Source organism: Argentina silus (assembly GCF_951799395.1).
Source record: "Argentina silus genome assembly, chromosome: 18".
Classification (NCBI taxonomy): Eukaryota; Metazoa; Chordata; class Actinopteri; order Argentiniformes; family Argentinidae; genus Argentina; species Argentina silus.
The window spans coordinates 13738395-13760325 of NC_139672.1; the positions used below are offsets into that span (position 1 = coordinate 13738395).

At 39.0% G+C, this 21931-nt stretch overlaps 1 protein-coding gene across 1 annotated transcript in view; it reads right to left on the bottom strand.

Annotated features, from left to right (window-relative positions):
• mllt3 (MLLT3 super elongation complex subunit) overlaps positions 1-21931 on the bottom strand; it is a gene marked incomplete at its 3' end in the record, with an annotated part of 54456 nt that overhangs the window by 22295 nt on the left and 10230 nt on the right. The window contains exons 2-4 of the mRNA XM_083689802.1: positions 8629-8711; positions 3087-3230; positions 1554-1592 (exon numbers count right to left, since the gene is read on the bottom strand). Coding sequence (XP_083545928.1) covers positions 1554-1592; positions 3087-3230; positions 8629-8711 — 266 coding nt within the window. The remainder of the gene's footprint in view (positions 1-1553; positions 1593-3086; positions 3231-8628; positions 8712-21931) is intronic.

The following is a 21931-nucleotide window of genomic DNA, read 5'->3' on the forward strand; positions in this document are numbered from 1 at the left end:
CATGAACAACAAGAATTAAGTACCAATAAGTAATGATACTGGCGCTTATTTTCATGATGGATTGTATTGGTTTCTCCCCTCCACTTAGAAAAATAGTTTGTAAAACTATCACCGTCATTAGGGACGCAGGTTCATTACTAGTGTGGGAACGTTGAAAGCTAACCACTGAACTGGCTTGCTAGTTAGCTTCTTTCGTATTGTTAGCGCCCAGTGCCTGTAATACTAGTAGTATTAATGCAGGATATGCGTCAGCATGTCAGTTTTGCTGCTTCATTTGTTTTGATGATTATACAGCTAGAAGCAATTGAGAAAGTCAGCCGTGACAATTTTGACAATAAATCGCAGCCTCTCAGGCTTTATTGTTTAAGTAGTTAACCCAATGCAAATAAATTACAGACTGTAAATATAAAACATTTTAAATATTTATGGGAATTCAATTGGACTCATTATTTGTGTCACTGATTGATTGGTTGGTTTAATGAGACTAGATACACATTTGAGTATTCCAAGTGTAAAAGTGTTATTCCAAGTGTTAAACTCTGACATTCTAGCAGTCTTGGTGTATATTCTGAAATGTTGAGAATGGAATAAATCAGCCAATTCAATTGTTTAATTTGAGTTTGAATTGGAATTGAAGCAGAGTTCAGGATGTAGAGTGAAAACAATCTATAATTGATTAATTAAACTCAATGTTTTCTATACAAAACTCGTTATACAATTCGTTGATAGAATCTGTGATACTGGTCAAAATTACCAGATGCAACCGCCTCCCAGCCCCACTGAGTGATGGGTTTGCCGTCTGACTTAGTGAGACCATTATCACGACAACAATCAAACTCATATTGGTTAAAACATTATCCACTTTTCACAGTAAACAATGCTGATACCTTAAGTGGGGGGTGTTTGAGGAGGCTGAGTAGTACATTTGTCTATATAAAAAGTTTCTTGTTTTATAAATAGCTTGAATTACACTTACTGTAACTCAAATTGCAATTCTGCACTCTGGAAGTTGTTTTAATTCAAATTCAAATTGCATCCACAAAAGGTACATTCAAACACATCACATCGCTAATTATTCCTAAAATGTCTCAACTTGGTTGTAATACACCATCATTCTAACTAGTAATGACTGTTTGCATGTGCAAGGAGTGAGGGAGGACACAGCTGATTGCACTGTGCCTACATTTAAGTGTATTTTTGTGGTGTTCCATCTAGAACGGAGGTTAATAAAGGGTTAAAAAGATACACTGTGAAAACATGAGGCCCATTCTTCTCAGGGCTACAGTGCCTGCAGTCAACCGAGCCACAGATATGACAGCAACACAACCTAGTAAGACTTTCCTTTGATACCTCCCCCACCTTTCAGTCTCTCCATTCTCCATTTCACCCCCCCCCCCCCCCCCGTTCCAAAAAAACACCATGCTTTGTACCCACTGTATTCTATTTTCAAGGCCAATATTAGGAATGAGCTACAATCAGTATCAATATCTCTGAAATCATTAGTACCAAAAGTAATATTATTATATATTATTTTTATATATAAAAAGGCTTACTTTAGAGTCTTCAGAGCTTCTTTTGTGAGGATCCCGTTGCTGTTGAGGACAATAAAGCATATTAGTTCTCACAATCGGTTTTACTGGAGAAGGCCTTGAAACATCCAAACTTGGATAAACAAATGTCTCTCTTAATTAAACCAGAGTCAGCATGTCTGTTGCCATCTCGTTAGTTTCCTCTGAAAATAATTGGGCCAATACACATTTAGGTGCATGGTGTAATGTACAAAGCCATTAAGCCAGGGGTGTCAAAGATACAGCCTGTGGGCCTGAACCGGCCCATTGGGTGGTCCAATCAGGCCCGCGGAAGCTTTGAAATGAGAAGAAATAACTTAATTGCCATCAGAAAGCATTGCTTGCATAATGTCTTCTTTTTTCTTTTTCCCCTCCCCGCCATGGTGGTACTGCTGCGCTACCATTGTTCAACCATTTAGACAGCATACTAAGAGTCTGTTCCCTCCATTTATGGCCAACAATGAGGTTATCAAGGATTGGCTAGAACATGACTTAACTTTTGTGAATAAGAAAACACTGGATAAAGGCCAAATAAATGGGAAACAATTCAAGTTATTTCATAATTCATTAATATGTTATCCTTTACTGAAGTTCATTACATTATCTGGCAAGTTATGACATTATAAATGCAAACGTTATTACATTATCTGTAGATATTACATTATCCTTTGTTGCATTGTTACAAGGTATATCACACAACAGGATAAGGGAGTTTAAGCAAGTTAACTATGGTAAACATTCAGAAACATCCTTGGATAACCGTAGGTAAATTACTATGGCACCACTAACCTGCTTGCATGCAGGCCAACCACAGTTTTCCTTAATTTATGTCGGATGCCACATGCTGAGGACCGATTAAATCAAAGTCCCTCCTCCCTCTTGCAAAGAGGTACGTAATTTCAATGAATGTCATCCCCATATTTCTCAAATGGTGACGGCAAAAAATATCTTATGGCGCATATTCAATGTTTTTATGTGCAAAGTCATGCAACTTTTCACTACTCTTTGTTCACGCTTTTTGTGTGGCTACGTAATTTTGGAGTTCTGTTACATTTTGTCGCACCTGTTCTGAGTGCAGTAGTCACACACATTTTTGATACTTCACCTCACCCATCAAACTGAGTAAAAGCAACATTGTAAAAATGAATTTGACACTTCCATAAAACGTTTTGGGCTACTGCATCTATCTGGGCATGGTGAAATAAAAGCTAATAGGGACACGTCTTTACGTTCAATCATAAGCAAGCTGACAGCATTTTGGCAACACAGAAAATGTACACCAACTCACTGCTTTCAGCATTGATAAGTGTTTGAAATGTCGGACGCACCGACTTGTGGCATGGACGTGCAATTATCTTAACTTAACTATTGCATCAGTATGAAACTTGAATTCAAATGTTTAGTTTATTGAATGCCCTCATTGGATAATCCTGAACATTCATAGCTGGCTTCATACCCCTCTGGTCAGAGGACTCCCTCACTTCCCCAACAACTTCCCATCCCAACCCCATTTTGTACCCCTCCGGCTTTGAGCAGCTTCCTGCGAAACTCCTCAGTGGGGTTGTTGAAGGTGAGCTTCTCACAGCGCAGATGATTGACAGGTGGGTGGCCGTCCAGGTGCAGGAACAGGTCGTAGTCAAAGCGCACTTTCTTAGGTTCTTCCTGAAGGGAGCCGTGGACCACCCGTAAACATAGACCAGAAAAGTCAAAATTGCATTCAAAATTCATATCAATATAGATATGTTAACCATGCATATTTGACAAAGAGTTTGTAAAATATTCTTATGAATTACTCAATTAACAACATTCAATGTCCCAAACATTAAATATACATAAACTTAAATAGTCAAAAGTCAAAACTCAAATGTGGTAACACTTTACAATAAGGATATATTAATAAACATGAATTAATGCCATAGTAAACATGACTAAATGCATACACAAAGACTTGTTCATGCTTAATACAGGCAGTTTAACTCAAATCGTCATCAATGGCCATCAATATGCAGAAATTATGCAAATACAGCCGCAGAGCATTCTAGCGATTGCAAAATGATTACATTTTCCACTAAGGCAATGCTATTTGGTGGTTCGATTTTTACAGTTAAGAGGTGTTCAAGATTAATGTTAGGCTACTTCATAAGAGCGGGTCACCTCGAATGGTGGTCCTACCTTACCAATTGTTGAACTGGCAAAACACTATTAATAATGGCCTATTCACATGACTTAAGTTATCAGATAAGTATGAAAAGTTACCACTTTACAATAAGCAAATCTTAGCCAACATGTGAATAGTGGCCCAGTTACCACTTGGAATTATGGCCTAGAAATGGGCCAGATACGGTTACCACATCTAAGCCTTAAAAGAGGAAGTTCACCCGAAATCCATTTTCATGTAGCTGCATCATAGCTGTCGAAAAAGCGAGGTCTGTGTTTACTTCCTAAAATACGTCAGACGACAGTTTTTGCACTCTGACCCTGCTTTCCTATGCCACTGTTCAACCTTGCGTGGGAGCGAGAGGGGAATCTTGGGAGTTGTAGGAATTGATTTAAATGGACAATTTGGAACATGAGGACTGATCAGGGCATTCAACATTCAAAAGTTTTTTGTGAATGTGTCTACTATTGACTAATGAAAACAACAAACATCAGCAAGATTACAGCGTAAAATTCTGCTTTAAGCAACCAGACCTGGCCCATATCTGGACTATTTCTCATGTGACATACTGGCCAAGGTCTGCTCTTTACATGGCAAAGATGAGCCTTAGGAATGACAGCCAGAGGTGGCCCAGGGAACAAAGTTGTACATGCCACATGCCTCTAGAACAGATGTGGAAGTGCTGTCATTTCTCTGCTCACTGGGAGGTTGATTCTGATACTTGGAATGCTTTAAAATAAGACTGTCAAACAAAACAACATTTAACAAGAATGAAAGGCTATACTGTAAAACATGCATTACTAACTGTGACAATGGTCGCAATGACAGGGTCACTTCAACATATTGTATAGATAGCCTACTCTAGCTCTTAGCTCCACAAATTAAATAATACCAACTAACAGTGCCTCACCATATTGGGTAACAATAAATACATTTTTAGGAAGGTAGCCTACCCAGACATTAAGGTGGAGTTTGCTGTCAGAATAGCCAATAGTTAGTTTTGTAATCGCTGAAAGGGATCTAACACATTGTAAGCCTATCCATTATAATTGCTCAACGATGGCCCTTGGTGGTTGTTTTGCTGAGGTGAAATACCTAAAATAAAACATATGAAAAAGTCAACTTGACTCACTACTGCCGTGGTAGCACCGCCCTACCATCACTCAACAATGAACCTTTTAACCTCTTAAGCTTTAGGCCCTATTTGACTAATTTCCGCCTAAAAAACATACCCAAACTAAACTGCTTATAACATTAGAAATATGATGATCAGATGCAAAAGCAGGATGCCATTTGATAGATAACACTTTGAAGTTTGTGTGGATATGCTCAGATCATAGTTCAAAACATACAGCACGACAAGGAGACAAAATGCTAATAAAATATGTATTATATATATTAAAATGTATTATATATATTATATATGTGTCCAAATGCTTTAATTTCTTTTAGAACCATAGAAATGTGCAAAGAACACTATCAAATCTATAAAAACCTATCAATCCACCCAACTGTAGAACATTCTGGATGACTATCAAACAACACATACATCAACTATATACAATAAAGCACAGTAATATGAACAATAATCACCTGAATGGAAGTCACCCCCCCCCCCCCCCCCGACTGGCTACAAGCCTGTCTGGTTTTCCTCAGCATATAGTGTCATTGTGTGGCTTCAAAATATCGTATCCAGCACTCTTTCGACGTAGTGACCCTGTTACGCATTTAGAGTACTACCACACTCAATCTTTGTCTGATCACAGCAAACAATGGTAGCCATGTTTATAACAACCTAATAAATAACTACATACTATACGCATGATGTCTGATTAAACACAGAGACCTGTACGGTGACTGTTATGACATGTTTGTTTGATAAAATGAAACGCAAAAATCAACAGACACTTTGGGCTGTAGTTTCACTTGACTTTCACAGAAAACAACACTGACCTGCTACTTAGATTATCCTGTTTCAATCAGTACTAAACATGTGTATGTTCTGTAATATTTTTCAAGTATTCAGAGCGTCTGGAGACGTCCATCTTCTTTTACTTTGCGACTTGAAGCACTGCCCATATATCGAAGGTGACGTAATTTGTTCCGTCAGCGAAACAAAGATATTATGGCATCATTGGAAAGCCAAGATCCGCACCTTTCCTGTGATATACGGCACTCGCCTATGCAGTCTACTATTCTGTATTATGATCAGACATCTAAGCATATCAAATGAAAGCAGAGATCAGGCCCGTAATTGGGCCCATGCAGCGTAAGAGGTTTTAAACTCTGACCGACTGTACTAAATGGGACCCACTAAACAATACCCAGTGTGGTTAGTATAAAGCATATACTGTAAGTAGACAGGACGCAGTACGAGCATTTGGACACAGCCATAGTCATTTTGTTCAAAAGGTGGCCGCCTGAGCCAATGGAAGGCTCTATAGCATGCAATATACTCTTTGCTCTTGCATCTTTTGACGAGTCCAGTAATTTGGTGAACTTGACCGTGAAGACCTGCACCGAGCCTGGCATTGTTGGTTGTTATTAAGAGGAGACATGAAATGTAGCCAGATTAAACAAAGTAGACACATCTTTTACTGTTTTAATCACCTGAAACTTGTCATGGGAAATCACCCTGAAGATCTGTACCTGAGCCTGACACTGCATACATGGCTTGAACCTTGTTCAATGCTGCTTCAGCTATATTTAGGTGTCCCAGCCCGAAGGGCTGAAACCCTTCTGTATTTGTTGGAATTATTCATATTCTTATTATTGTTTTGCGATATATCTCAACAACCAACGGGTCAAAAGTCTTCTTTTTTGACAATATCAAAGTCCATGTCAGCCGCTCCTCAGAAGGAAGGGCACCTATTGGCCTATAGGTGGTGCTGTAATAAGCACTTAAAGTCTAGGGCTCAGCCCCCCCACCCCGTTTGACCAAGAATCATGATATTTGGTGTACTGAACCCTCTAGACCCCACCATGGCCACGGGCGGCCATTCTAAATCTGATTGTAATAGCCACAGCCGGCCGTCCCTTTCACTCATAAAATAAAGCAATTTAGGCATATAACAGTTAAACCATGGAAGGTAAAAATCACTTCAACAAAAACACTTGATTCTCAACTTTAACATTTGAATGGAAAACAAATAGGTTATAGGAAAATGTCTCAGTTTTTCATGTAATGATGATACTGCACCAAAGTAGAAATGTCCTGCTCGTGTTCATTTCGGCCATCTATCTTCCCGTTTTTAGACATCTCAAGGAGTTCAAAACAAATGAGAGTAACAGAAAATTTGTTGAAATTCATTACACATGCTCATTGTGTATGTCTCCAAATAACTTGATAAGCGCTCCATCAGCACTCCAAGTACTCCATCAAAAAATGACCAGAACACATGCAGATCAAAATTCTAATTCCATATAGACCTATTAAAACAATTATAACTCCAGATCACTTTGTTCAATTCACATGAAACTTGTCACGGACATTAAGGACATCGCCCTGGAGACCTGTACCTGGTGTTGATACTTCAAAAACACGGAAACCAGAAGAAAAACAACTATTATTGTTTCATTTTAGCACCAGCATCACGCTAATGCTAAGAATGTTTCAAATTTTATTTAAAACACAAATCTACCAATTTAGGCAGTGGCACTGAATAACTTTTCTCAACATTGTAATTGCTCCATATAAAAATAAATAAATAAATCCATATATGCTCCAAATACATACGATAAATCGTTTTTTGCAAACCTCACTAAATTGATGCTTGAACTATCAGCAGACTTCCAAATGATTATCGGAAGTGATTTCAATGCTGTTTGAGTACATGGCAGAGGTGAAACCGGCTTCTGAAGGGAAAAGATCAAAAGCTGGGGACTACGGCCCCCGCCTAATGAATCCATGTTCACGATTTCTCATTCTACTCTTCAAGACTTAAGACTTCCTCACAAATTGATTACATATATATTTCAAAAGATACTTTTGAGAATGTTAATGAGATGGACATCACACCAACTGCTCTGATCATAACACTGTCTATTGTAATGCTACACTGATCCCTGAGAGGCCTCTGCATGCTGGCAATTTAATACCGCTCTTCTGCAAAATGTATCCTTTTGTAACAAACTTGAATATGACCTTTCAGAGCTTATTTCATTAAATAAAGACTCTGTTGATGACCCACAAGTGCTCTGGGAAGCCGTGAAATTCATCAGAAACCCTTTTCACACTTATTGTTTCTAATATTAAAAAATCTAGGTGCTGTCAAATCCATGATTTAGAGATAAAACTTCCACAGTCCAACAAAAGCTGCACTATTCAGCTTTACATGAAACTGGACTGGAAAGGGACCTCATCAATACGGAGTTACTCACTCATAAGGAGTTACTTTGCTCAGACAGTGCAGAATTTCTTAGCAATTGCACTCGTGACGACTTTTATTTTGATGGCTCTCATTCTAGTCAGATTTTAGCCATGAACTCAGCTCTTACTTGTGTAATTGCACGGATTGCAAGCTAGCAAAGTTCGCTTGAAAACTAGCAATTTTTTACGTAGGTGACTCATCGTCATAAAAAAAAAAAGACTTGAGTAGGGGTTTTTCCTAATCAATTATAAGTCCGGGTATGAGTACTGTTCACACCCCTGATTAATAATGTAGTAAACATGTATTAGAATGATTTATGCTTTGTAAATGCATTACAAAATGGCTTATACATATTAACTATGGCATTAACACATGTTGAATAATGTATCCTTATTGTAAAGTGTTTCCCATAATTTACTAAAGATCCCACCCACTGTCTGCGAGATGATCATGAATCTGGTTTTAAGACAAATGTTACAGGTCTTAGGTAAACAACGCAGGATTAACAGGTCAGAAAAAGAGTTAAATGTACCTTATTTCTGAAGTAAACTTCAATGGGCAAGATAAAGCCTGCGTATCCACACTCCTCCACTTTATAAGGTGGATCCTTGCACACTGAAATAAAAAAGATGGAAAATTAGCCATTCACTCAATGTAGTTTGCTGTGCTCACTCAACAGCTTGAGTGTGTGTACACAATTATGAAAAACAATAAAAACATTTGACAAGCTCATGGGATGTCATGATTTCCTAACTGAAGGTCAAATGTCAAGACAGTGTCATTGAGCATGCATTGGAAACAGTTATCACAGCTGTTGTGACATCATGACAGCTAATGTCAGTTTCCCACATAGGCAACAATTGCTAGCTGTAACCAGTGTTATGACATCTGTTATGAATCATGTTGCATAACCAGTTCATCATGGTCCATAGTAATGTCATATGCATGCATTAACATTAAAGGGATAGTTCACTATTTTACCACTTACAGTCAGATGGTTTGAATGTAGTCTATGGACCAGGAGAAACTATAATGCATGGTTCAGAGTTGTTTAAATAGCCACTACTAACGTCAGCAAACTTAAGCCACCACTACCAAAACAACTATGGGAATGATTGGGCCAAATCACCTCAAAATGAGTTGATTTGGTCTCAAATGTGTATCCTATTCATTCCCATTGTTTGCTTTCTTTAGCAGTGGCTAAAGTTAAAGCTGAAGTGAGTAATATCTATGTAAAAACAACTCTGAACCATGGATTACAGTTTCTCCTGGGCCATACACTACTTTTTCAAGGTAAAGAACCATCTAAATAAGGTTTAAAGAGTTAGACATGTTGGCCCTGCTTATGAGTAGTTAAGAGGAGCTAGCTAGTTGTTCCTGTAGACTTCCATTAATTGCTCTAAGGCATTTAGCAAGAGCTCCATAACTACCTTTGCACTGCACACAGAAACATAAAATGGTATTTATTGAGTTCATCTGACCCCAGGTAAGTAGAAAAAATGAATTGCCAAAATGTCAAACTATCCCTTTAAGGGTGATCATCAGTGAGCTGTGTAGTAATATCAAAACATGTAATAACGACCTGTTGTTTAAAGGTAGACTCAGTGATATGACTTTACCACGGGAAGTGGAATGACTTCAGATGTTTCACTCAGTTTCTGAAAGTGCAAGCGGGCAGGTCAACGCAACGTGACAAAAAGGGCTGCATAGAATCGTAGACAATTCAGCTTGCCATCTCTGCTGGTAGTCACCCCGTATCATCTTAGAACAGCCCACTTCAATATGCTACTTCTCTCTTATCTAGCTGTGTTGTCATATTGGGATGCAAACACAATCTAAGGAAATCTGGTGTGGGAAAGTGGAGCTTGGGCAAGCAACCTCGTTGAGAGGCTACACTACGGCAATGTTCTCATACTGTAGCCTTCCTACACTGAAATAAAATGAAGAAACGGGGAGCAACTAATGCTGCACGTAGCTACTGTTCAAATGATCAAACAACGCACTGTGGGAAATGTGGAGCTGAATGATGGCTGCAGTCGTAGCGCCAAAAGGCATCAAACTGCTAGAATGGCATCTTTATGCACATCTGCTATTGGACTGGCATCACTAGTTACAGAATAGACACAACTAGACAGCTAACATATTGGAAAGAGAAGCTGCGTGATGGGAGGAGAGCTTTATAGCTAATGAGCCAACAGTTTTGACAGTAGCCAAATGCCTTATTGTTCCTTTATTCCAAAGTAGACCACTTTCAATATCTGCAGGTTAAATAATAAACTGGGAATCATCATATTCTTCTTTCATTTAATTCCTGAATCAATAAATGGCCTGTGGTGTCCAGTTGCCATTGTAGCAATTGGCTATTCAAGTAGGGTTGGGTAAAATCTATTCACGGGTAGATTTTTGGCAATATGTACAGTATTTAACGAGGAGCCGTTTGGGAGCCGAACGAAAGGCTCGTTTAGGTGAACAGAGCTGAATGATCCGGGTCACTGAAAAGATTCAGAACGCCCACCACCACACACACATCTTACAAACAGCCAGAACTGAAATTGACACCCCCATGCCTGAAAGCATGTGATACTGTAGTTCTTTAAATTACCATTTTACAAAATAAAATAAATGGAGAAAATCATTGTTTCTGTTGAGTCATTCTTTGTTTGTTGTTATTCTAGTCATCCATGTTTATAAATGATGTCACATCGTGCTTCACAAAGCAATAGAGAATATGTAAATAGAGCATAATATATAGCATTATATGTCAGTAATAATACAAAAATAACCATTAAACGAAATAAGAAAATAATGGGAATATATTGCATATATTTGAGAACATTTGAGGATGAAGAAAATTAAACTTAATGCACCTTTAAGTGTATAAGACATGAGGTCCTCTTGCTGCCAAAAAAACAAAACACAGCCATTACAAAAAAAACAATGAAACATACAGTAGCTCTAATAGGCTCTCTTTAGACAAGGACATGATTTCCACAACTAATCCGACATATAATACCAGAAATTATGTCTTAAATTAGATGTGAAGAAACCTCAAAGATTGGGAGCCCAGTAGGAAGTGTCTTTTGTTCCAATCAGGCACAACCTGTACTTAAGGTCAGGTGACCCTGTGGAGACACCTGTTTGTTGGTCTGTCCCAGAGGACTATATAATACAGCAGGAGTGCCAATTAGTCTGTGCAGCATCTGAAGAGTCTGTGTGTGTGTGTAACAGATTGTTGAGCACCTTAAGGGAAATTAAAGATGAAACACTACTAGCACTCTTCCATCTTTTTCTTTTGCTTTCATCAATCTTAAGACATCTACATGTGCAAATAAAGTTACAATCTGTAATTTGTGAAGCTGTTTTGGAGACACACACACACAGACAGTGATTCTTCAATAATATTTTGTATCGATGCCTCATGAGCTTAATGCGACATTATTACCCCCATCAAAACCTAAAATATAAGCCTGTCCACATCTGAAAAATGGGGAAGAGTAGGAAGAGAAGGAAAGGGGAACATCATCCAAACAGTGACTGAGCAGGCAGTGAAATTCTGTGCTCTGTTACCATAGTGATTAATTTCAAAGCTGCATTTAGCTGATAGCTATCTTTCTGTATTATTTATCATTATTTTATTAATTATTTATCATTTGTATTATTTTATTATTCTTTTTGGCCTACTGCAACAGCTGAAGCAGTTTAAATATATATCAACAGCTTGTGAAACTTGTTTAGGAATTGTTTTAGTTAAAGTGTTAGAATGTATGCATGTATGTGATTAGTATTACAAATTATTTTGCCTATTTACATATACATCCCTAATATTTCTTATTGAAAACTGTTTAGAAACATTTTAAATATTGTTAGAATTGTTAAACAGCCGTCATATTTTCAGAGCCAACTGCAGCCACAGGAACTCAATTCTCATATTACAGCAGGGAAGAACCCCACCCCCTTTAGGGGATTAAAATGACCAACCCCTTGGCTAGGGGCCACTGCGGTCGTGCCATCAAAAACCCAATAATTCTGCACAAATGTTGTGGGTTGTGATTAACGGTGAGACTGGGTCAGGTTAAATGATGTGCAGCTCAAAGGTTCCATTCACTGTAGTGTATTTATGTGGAATCTGGTGAATAAGGGGTGACAATAAGATGAGCAGCACCACACAAAAACATTTGTTTTAATATTTGGCCTCCAAAAGTGAAGATAAATATCATAAAGGTAACAAAACATCTGTGTAACAGATCAACAAAAGGGGAGGCAGTAGTACGTCTATAATCAACTGCTCTAGCAACAAAGTGAACCTAAAATTAACCGATTTGATGCTAAAAGATCCACACAGAGGGCAATATTATTGGCTGTTACTATCTAATACAGTTTATGACTCAGAGAAATCAAAGGACTGCGCCAGGGAGTTCCATCTCGGCTATGGTTCCCTAGTTTAAGTTGAAAAGGTCACTGTACATGTGAAGGAGCGACTGGAAGAGTAGCAAGGTACACAATACATTAATTGACCTGTTACAGGAACTTTGCCAAAGCTTACAGCGGGTTTGGTAGAGAAACAGAGGCCAAGCCTTTTATTGAGCAGGCCATTCCTCTTCTCTCCCCTCCCCCCCCCCCCCGGATCAAGCTGAGATGCCCATAATAGAACAATGTCAGTCACAATGCATTTGCCCTTTCCCCAGAGAATGGTTTGTAATGAGGCATAGCTGGATGTCTTAATTTAAAGAAAAAAAATTATGAAAAATAAAAGCTCCTAAAAAGACCTCTCGCAGCTCAACCAAAACATTCCACTCATGAAATAATCTTCGATTAGATTTTGTTCTTACCCCCATTGAACACCTCATCTCTAATTGCACTTCAAATGTTATTTATAAATCAAAGTTGTTGAAATTGCAATGAATTAATATATTGGCCCATCATCGTGTACTGTACATTCTGCCGAGGATGCCCCATCAACAGATGTTTGTGTTAACGTGACAATGTGACTTGCTACATCAAGGAAATGTGTGTACGAGTGGTCCGGAGCACTTGTAAATGTATTTTTATCTCAACAACATATTTCAACTACAAAGGGAAGTATAGTAGTACTAAACGTAAGGTAGTGGAACAAGTTTACATAGAGATGGAGCCAAATATATTGCGTGTGACAATGTGGCAATTGTGCGCGCTGCATTTGTGCCACTGAGGCATGCTAAACCTGACCTTGTCCACACACTGACCTCGGTTGCTAGATGTGGTAAGACACGCTTGGGCCGTTTTTTTTTAGAACTAATGCAACGATTGCGATTGTATGCCTATCCCATAAACTTCAAATGTGAACATTCAATTCCTATTTGGCAGCCTGGGACATAACAGAAACATGTCCATGATAAGGCAAGCCATTGCAAAAGCTGGGTCCTCAGTCGCTATAGAGATGTTTTACTGGAATGATTTTTTTCACGGTTTCTAGGGGTTTTAAAGTGTGGTGCATACACTACTAGTGGTTTCTTCGATCCTTCTCCTATGATCGCTCACTCGAGTCTGAGAGGTAACAGAGGAATTCCCATTGTCATCTCTCAAATGAATACTGCATTCTTCCCTCTTCCGTGTTCTGCTATTGCAATGTCCAGCAAGGGTGATGCCTACCGAACCACTGTACGTCGCTGAGGAGGGCAAACCTATGACCAGATGCTGGTTCGCAGCACGTCTCCTGTGTCGGTTCCTGTGTCAACATTGTGGGCTGTCTCCTGAAAGATGCATACTCACTTATTCCGCATTAGTGTTGCCGCCTCAGCGGCCTCAACCTCTGAGGTTTTCGAAGCCCAAAAACTCTAGTTTTTGAGTACCGTCAGTGTATAATCTGGAAGTGCCTGCGATGGCATACAGCAATTAACAGCCTGAAATACAGGCAGCATGAAATGCATGAGACAGAAGTTCTGTGTTGAAGTGCAGCCTGCTCACATAAGCAGGTAGGTGGCCGGGTATTGATGGCGTAGTGTAACTGTAGAATGACCATTCAGATCACGACAATCACTCATGATGAGATGTGGACATGCTCTGTGAACTGGAGTCTAAGCACAGAACCATGAGGTGGTTTCATGATGTCCCTTGGTCAAACCTGAAACATGTACAGGATACAGTGATCATTTCACTGTAAATCACATAATTCATCAGGTAGAATATTCCCCATGTACCAAGATACTGTTGGGTAGTATCTTGCCTTAGTGTACACTGTTTGGGTGCTGATGAGTTTAGAGTAGAACCGGTTCTAGGGTAGAGTGCCAGGTCTAAAGGGTAAAACTCCCTGCCCTGTGATGCAGTGAAAAGGGCAGATTGCATGGGGCTGTGCTACATGGGTAATAATTAATAGTTAGGTCATATAATGCTAGAATGACCTCTGTGTGATCCAAACCAAGTCATACGTCTGCACCGTCATAAGGTGCAGGGGGACACTGGGAGGTTCATCCCAGATGAGGAATAGCACAAGTCTGCTGTTATTTTATATTATGCTAAATGACCTACATCTGATCCAGAAGAAAGTTCATTTGTCTCTTCAGAAGTATAAGAGGACACTGGTAGATGCATCCCTTTGAGGAACGGAGAATGTTTACGGTTGCAGTCATTTAACTCCCAACTAAATGTATAACCATATTCATGCAACTGACCCGAGTGCCCTGAGTGTAGGAATACTATTATTACACATTACATTATTTCAAATACAATATGGCTTGAACAATAAAATGCAAGGAGCAATTAACAGGGTCTAAGCCTCATGGTAAGGTCACGGCTGTCTGAGAATGGTCAAGGGAGAGAGATGTCTGGAGATGTCTAGCAGGTTTATAGCAATAGGGTAGACCATCTTTGATTTATCCACTTTTGTGTGATTGGCACTTATGGCGCTCCCTTTTGGTTGATTGGCATGTGGCTTTAGGGCAGGCATGGCCAAACTGCGGCCCGTTGCCCGTTTTTAAGTGGCCCGGTGTGAATTGTCCATTGTGCAGATAGAGCACCAAACTGTATAGCCTTAGTGTTTAAAAAAGAAATGTAAATGGTCCTAGAGGCCTTTTTGTTCATCATGATAAGAGGGACCCTATTAACCAAATGTGGTGACTCGAGGTTTGGGTGATATGGCCTTTCAAACACTTGTTATAGCTCCCCCCTTAGGTCATTGGGGGTAGTGGTCGCCACATTTCAAGTCTCTAGCATGAAGCATCTCATGGGAAATTGAGCGACGGCATCTTAACAATAATAAGAATAAAAACCCTAACAATAACAATAGGGTTCTATGCTGTACAGGCTTAGACTCCTTATTGAATAAACCTGAAGAACAGCTTTGCAAGCACACTGATGAATGCTGAAAAGTTCCTGAATTTGTTATTACGCACGACTTAAGAGCAAATCCATGCCTACGCACGATTGACAAATGAGGCCCAGTGGCTGTACCTGCCAGGAGAAATCAATACGTCGGTGGGGAAGCTATGTTGCAGCTGTATGTCATTTTCTTTTCGGCCTTAATTTTTTCCACGTGTCACTTTATGACATGCTATGAGAACGCGACAACAAACCAGGATGGGATCATGTCTGTTGACGTTTCTGCATTTATTCCAATAAAACCAGAAATCTGAAATAAGTGTTAACAAAAGCTTTACCACATGTGGGACCAACTGTAGGTACAACATTTGTTTTGCCAAAAGAATACAAATAGTCTCAAACCAAAATTTGGTAATGATGAGCTCACACTGTACTCCCTTGAACAAATTTCTGCGGTACGGCAGCAAGGCGATTTAGTGGTTGTGAGCTGCTAAGCCTAGGAGGGAAGTGATTAGGTGCTCGGTAGGGGTAAAGCCTCTATTCAGCTGTACATCCACCCCCTCACACACACACCTCATGCCACTGGGGTCACAGTGCTCCACACAGGAGCCAGGGGCTCCAAGAAAGGTAATTTGCTCCTTTTTGGGCAAATCAAGTTAGAGAGGAACTCAGACAAAGGAGGCACTCAGACACAACTCTCAAAAAAACAGCCAGCACCACAAAAAGGTGTCATCCAGGATATTCCCTTGTTAAACAAGGGCAAACAGAGGTGCTATTAAGTTATGAATAGTGGAAGGCGATGACCACAGAGCATTGCAAACAATTTTTGGCAAAGCTGCAGCCTACCTGAAATAACAAACCATTTGGGAAATGAAATTGGTTTGCCGATAATTGGTCCCAGGGACGGACTTCTTTATTACAACAGCCCAGTGCTCCCCCTAACTACAGCTTCTGCTTTCTTCTCCACTGTCGACTGCTTGAGAAGCCCATGAGCAGGCCTCAGTCCCAGACTGATTACAGGAAAATACTAATGTAAGCATTTTCACTCAACCTTATTCATGTGGTTGCTATATGGCCGACATGTATTCCTCATAAAACCATGATGACGTTCCAACTGAATATTCATGGTAACCTTGGCTATCATACCGTCAACATTTCTTACCATGAATGACACCTTCGCTAATGTTAGACCAGAGTATCAGATGTACTCTTGAACGCAGTTCACCATTTTATAAATCAAATGCCACCCTTGCTCAGGATTCCTTTCAAATAATATTCTATGAAAGTATGAAGCAGGGCTGGAACGGTAATCATATTAAAAAGGACCTGTACAATCAAAATCAGCATTTTGACACTTTGATTATATCCAAAGTAACTAAATGACAAAGTGAAATTTAATTGCATTTTTAGTTTTGTTCTGAACGCATAATTTTTTATTATGTTTTATACTGTCCATTTGTGGACAGTTTGATATCATTGTTTTTAGATAAAAATGTTTTACATACAACCAATCACAGATGACTCTAGCTTCTTCACATGATTTCAGTGTTCTTTCCATTAGTGGTTATATGGGCTATGAAAATCAGTATGCCACAAACTGCAGAATGTAAACATAACTGTAGACAGTAATTTTGTATCTTTTTATTTTATGATTGCTAGCCAACGTAAATCTGAGTTGTAGCTAACGAACTGTTAATATGTTTTGATTTGGACCAAGGTTTACTAAGCTTGCAAGTAAATTTAGTCATTTACTGGTTTTTAGAGTTAATTATGTACTGCGCTGACTCTCTTTTGCTAACAATCATAATGCTAATGCGTGTCTCTAAAAATGTGTCTCTCCAACAATTTAGAAAGGGACAAGATGTTTCTGTACACTGACTCTCACGCCAATAGCAGACTCCAAAAGGCAAACGCAAAGCCTAGAATCAAGACTAGACATTGAGAGCTCTCTTATGCCTGCACAAATTATGTGACTGAACACACCTATTAAGTAGAAACACCTGTCAAGCCAATCGTCCAAATACCTTTGGTTGCCATGAAATAGAGGGACTATGTATAAAAAGTGTTGTCATTTCGAAAATACCCTAAAATAAAAGCTAAAAATCTATACTTTAGTAATACATAGTAATTGTTTTATTTCAAATGCAAACTTATGGAGTATAGAGCCAAAAGAACAACAAATGCATCACTGTCCCAATAATTACACAGGGCACTGTATTTCCCCATGAGTTCTGTTCACAACTTTGCAGCTTGAATCCCTTGTCCTGGCAAATCTGATGTGCAGATCACCGCCATGCGAGAGCAACCCATAAGTTAGTTTCCCCTAGAAACTCATGTTGCTAGCCAAGTTCAAAACTATTTTTATTAAACATCAGCTAATTGATACATTTGACTCAACATTTGCTACAACAACACTGATAAAGATGTCACGTTGCTATAGCTACGTCTGGTCATGGCTTGAAGAGTAGCTAGCGAAATCGCTTTCTAGCTAGTGTTGACATGTTTGTCTTTATCTATTATCTCAAAGCTAAAAGACAATGTTGTTTTGTAGAAACCAAGGGTAATTAACTTGAAACAAGAGAGATTCCTATGCAAATCAGAGACCCTATAAAAACAAAGATATTAATTGCAAAAAGCACATTCAATATTATCCTTGCATTAAGATGGACTCAATTCAACTTATTGCATGACTTGTTGACAATATTTTTGCATTTCAGCTAATTTGAAGAGTGTCATAGCAAAGGGTCTGAATAATTATGTAAATTAGGTATTTCTGTATTTCAATTTTAATATATTTGCTGAAATTTCTAAAAACGTGTTTTGGCTTTGTCATTATGGGTGTGTGTGTGTGGGGATTGATGGAAATTTATCAATTTTAAATTGAGTCTATAACACAACAAAATGTGGAAAAAGTGAAGGGGTCTGAATACTTTCCGAAGCCACTGTATTCATGACTGCCTGCTCTTTTCCCGATCCCCCTCTTCCTATCTTTCTTCCCCACAGGTGAGCTTTTCCTCAGTTATTTATTGTCTTTTGGGGACCCTGCCCTGAGATTTTTTTTGTTTGTTTGTTTTCTGTTCGTGTACGTTTGTTTCCCCCAGATTTTTTGTATGTATGCAATTATTAGGGGGGACGTTTTTGAATATTGGGGGGAACGTGTCCCCCATCCCCACCACCAATTATGCCTATGATCTATCAAACTGTCTGAATCACCTCCTCCCCCTCTAACGTACAGTATGCCCTCAAAATGTGCACTCTCTGATCCTTCCAATCTGCTCCAACCTGGCATGTTAACCTGATGAGGATGCAAGCAGCGATTAACAGGGTCGAAGCCTCATGACAAGGTCACAGGATCAAACGGCTGTCTGAGAATGGTGACAAAGCAGTCACAGCAACTTTTACCATCAAGCTTATGCCACTAGCTTATGCTAGCTTATGCCACTGTCTCTGTAGAGACCTTCTGCTTTCCAAACAAAGGTGAGATTAGAAAGACAGAGGAGCTCAGGTTAGTCTGGGTCGAAGCTAAACTGGACTCAGTATTTAACTTTATAAACATGATTCTGTATTCACCATCCATCCCTGTTCCTATTATTCTACCACCAAATAAAACTAATTAAAAAATGTCATATCTTCTGTCACTGTGCTCACTCCATAACGTCCTTGGTACTTAAAGGTACAATACGGTCCATCATTGTTTTTGACACACCCCCACACGGCTCGGACTCCTCTTTTGCTGCCACCTCTCTACAAAAATTACCAAGTGTCTCCAGTTTTGTTTTTACACTGCAATTTGTGACATACGGACTTTCATGGCATATTATTAATTTATTTGTTACGCAGTCAGCAGCCGGGAATCAGTCATGACCTGAGCACTCATGCTAATCAAAGGTCTGCGACAACAGTTTGCTGCCAATTTTTAACTCTCGTAGACAATTTAGTCAATTTGCTCCTGTCATCCACTGCTGAGTGGAAACGATGAAATAGCACAGTCCTCAGACAAACAAACATCCTACACAGGGAGGGTGGAGAAACATCCTACACAGGGAGGGTGGAGAAACCAGATTGCTTATCGAAGCATACCAAGCCAAATGGATTAGTTAGACTCAAAACACATAGGTATGACACCACAACCTACCACATGGGAGACACCACAGAAAGGGAGATGTTTTGGGGGGTTTTTAGACTCAAGAGGTTTACTGTCCCTGAAGCAAGAGGTTGTCATGGCAGCAGCTTGCAGACAGACAAACAAACTCAAAGAGAGAGAGAGAGAGAGAGAGAGATACCTCAGTTGGATTACACAGTATGAACAACACCAACCTAAATGTCAATTTAACACAACAGATATTTTAGTCAAAATGACTAAGACTAAATCTAAAAAAGAGAGCCAAAATTAACACTGCAGAGCCCAAATAAATATTTATATGAAAAATTCCCATTGATAGTTTTAAATGACAGTCCATTCCAAATACAATTAATGTTGCAACTAATAATGAAGTGGGTAAGTGGGTCAGCCAGAACAAACTGGTATTAAACATACAATACAGAACTTTACATAACATGTTTGGCTTAAATGTTGACTGCATGGTTGATTATATAATGTTAATCAATGTCTTCATTAGACCACACAGTCCTTTGTAAAAAAAAAAATAAAAAAAATAAAAAAAATAAAAAAAAATTATTTTAGGGGTGTGGAGAGGTTTGCCCCCTGTATGCTCAATCAGGTCATTTCTTGACGATATCTCTGTCTACTTAGGAAACATTCCTAGCTCAAGAGCTCCCCCATAGGTCGGACGTTCTATATAATAACTTTAAATATAAAAGAAAACCAAGGTCATGTTGAGGTGCACTACAAGTAAGAGGCAAACGCAACCTGGGTAACAGAAGAACGAATTAGGGAGATGGCTGAGACAAGGTACTGAGTGGATAGTTGTTTATCTTGGTCATCGCATATGACCGATCTAGGTAAAAACTATTTAAAACATTTTTTATCATAGCTTCTAAGATTAAAAAAGACAGCTCCACACTTTCCTTTACTTAAGCAAATAACACAAGTGTAAGGTAAATTACTGTAGAGCCCTATAATCCCCGGAATTCAGACATAAAAATGGCATTAGGCAATATGGAAAATTGCATTAAAATGATAAGAGAACAACTTCATTCACTACATAGAAATTATATTTTATGAAGAGTACACATTTGTGATGCTATTATACCCTGCAACAACCCAATAATCTTGCAACAACAAAAAAGTCCCCCATTTGTGTGTATATGTGCATTGTGCACCAACAGCAGAGCTGGCTTTATGTGTGGAGTTTTTACTTTAGCAATGTAGATGCTAGTCTTATGTAGGTAAAAACAGCTTTTCAAAACATTATTCATCATAAAGCACAAAAAGCACATGACAGAATACTACCTTGATTTCTTGTGTTAATTGAATAGGCCACTAGATTCAGCTTGTGGACATGCACTGAGGAAAACTAACTGCTGTCTGGGTGCCAGATGGAGTAAAAAAAAAAATAAAAAAAAAAAAAGGAAATAAGGCAAAAATAAAACAGATTTTATAGCATTTATATTATTGCTTATTGATTTGGGGTAATGCTACAGCAGGTGACCTTGAGAGGCAGCAAGAACAGTTAAATGCTTTGACATCAAGGTAAGAGAGGAAGAGACAACAAAGCCATCAATCAGGACAAGCAGGCAGTTGCCATGGCCCCCGGCCTCGCCCACCCAGACAGAGTGGAATAAAACAAAGCCCCTGTTGCATCACCCGCTTGTTACCTCCATGCAGGCTTGCTCTCTGGGGGACAACCCCTTTTGGATTACCCTGTACCTCCTCCAAACCTGAGGAATACTCCCTATCTGTGTTCAACTCCCTATGGTGCAAGGTGGGGAGGATGAATTGGCCTACAGTGCACTGAACAAACTAAACATCTTAAGGGAGGACAAGCTTCTCTGTGCCTGAATTATAGATTAATCTTTTTCATTTTTATGCAGCTGTATGAGATTTTGACAGAATGCAAAAGTACCCGGTAACCACGGTTTTATTATCTAGTCTGCAAAAAAATGTATGACTACTATACTTTTACATTTATTCTAAAATGAAAGAATACAGGTGAACAAGTGTAAAATATAAGTGTAGACTGAAAGAACAGTTGTTTTTTTATTGCATGAGTGCACTTATGTATTTTCAAAAATCCCCCCAAAAAGTTGACTATTTTTCACCTTGACTATTTACATCTTGACTATTTTTCATGTCTTCTAGGGTAAAATTCAGTTGTTGTTTTTTAACGAAATGAACTTCTTCCGCAATGTTATATTCCATTTTGTGGGACTCCCCATTGTTTGAGTCTAACAAAATGGAATATAACATTGCAGAAAAAGTTTGGATTTCCACCTGCATCACTATACTGGGAGCTTTGCAGTTTCACGTTTGCCCCATTTGACTAATCGCTCATGATTCACTTCTAAGGCACCTACTGTATACAACAAAAAATATAAAATCAGGAGAAAAACTATTTCTTGGCCAAAAAACCCACAAACTG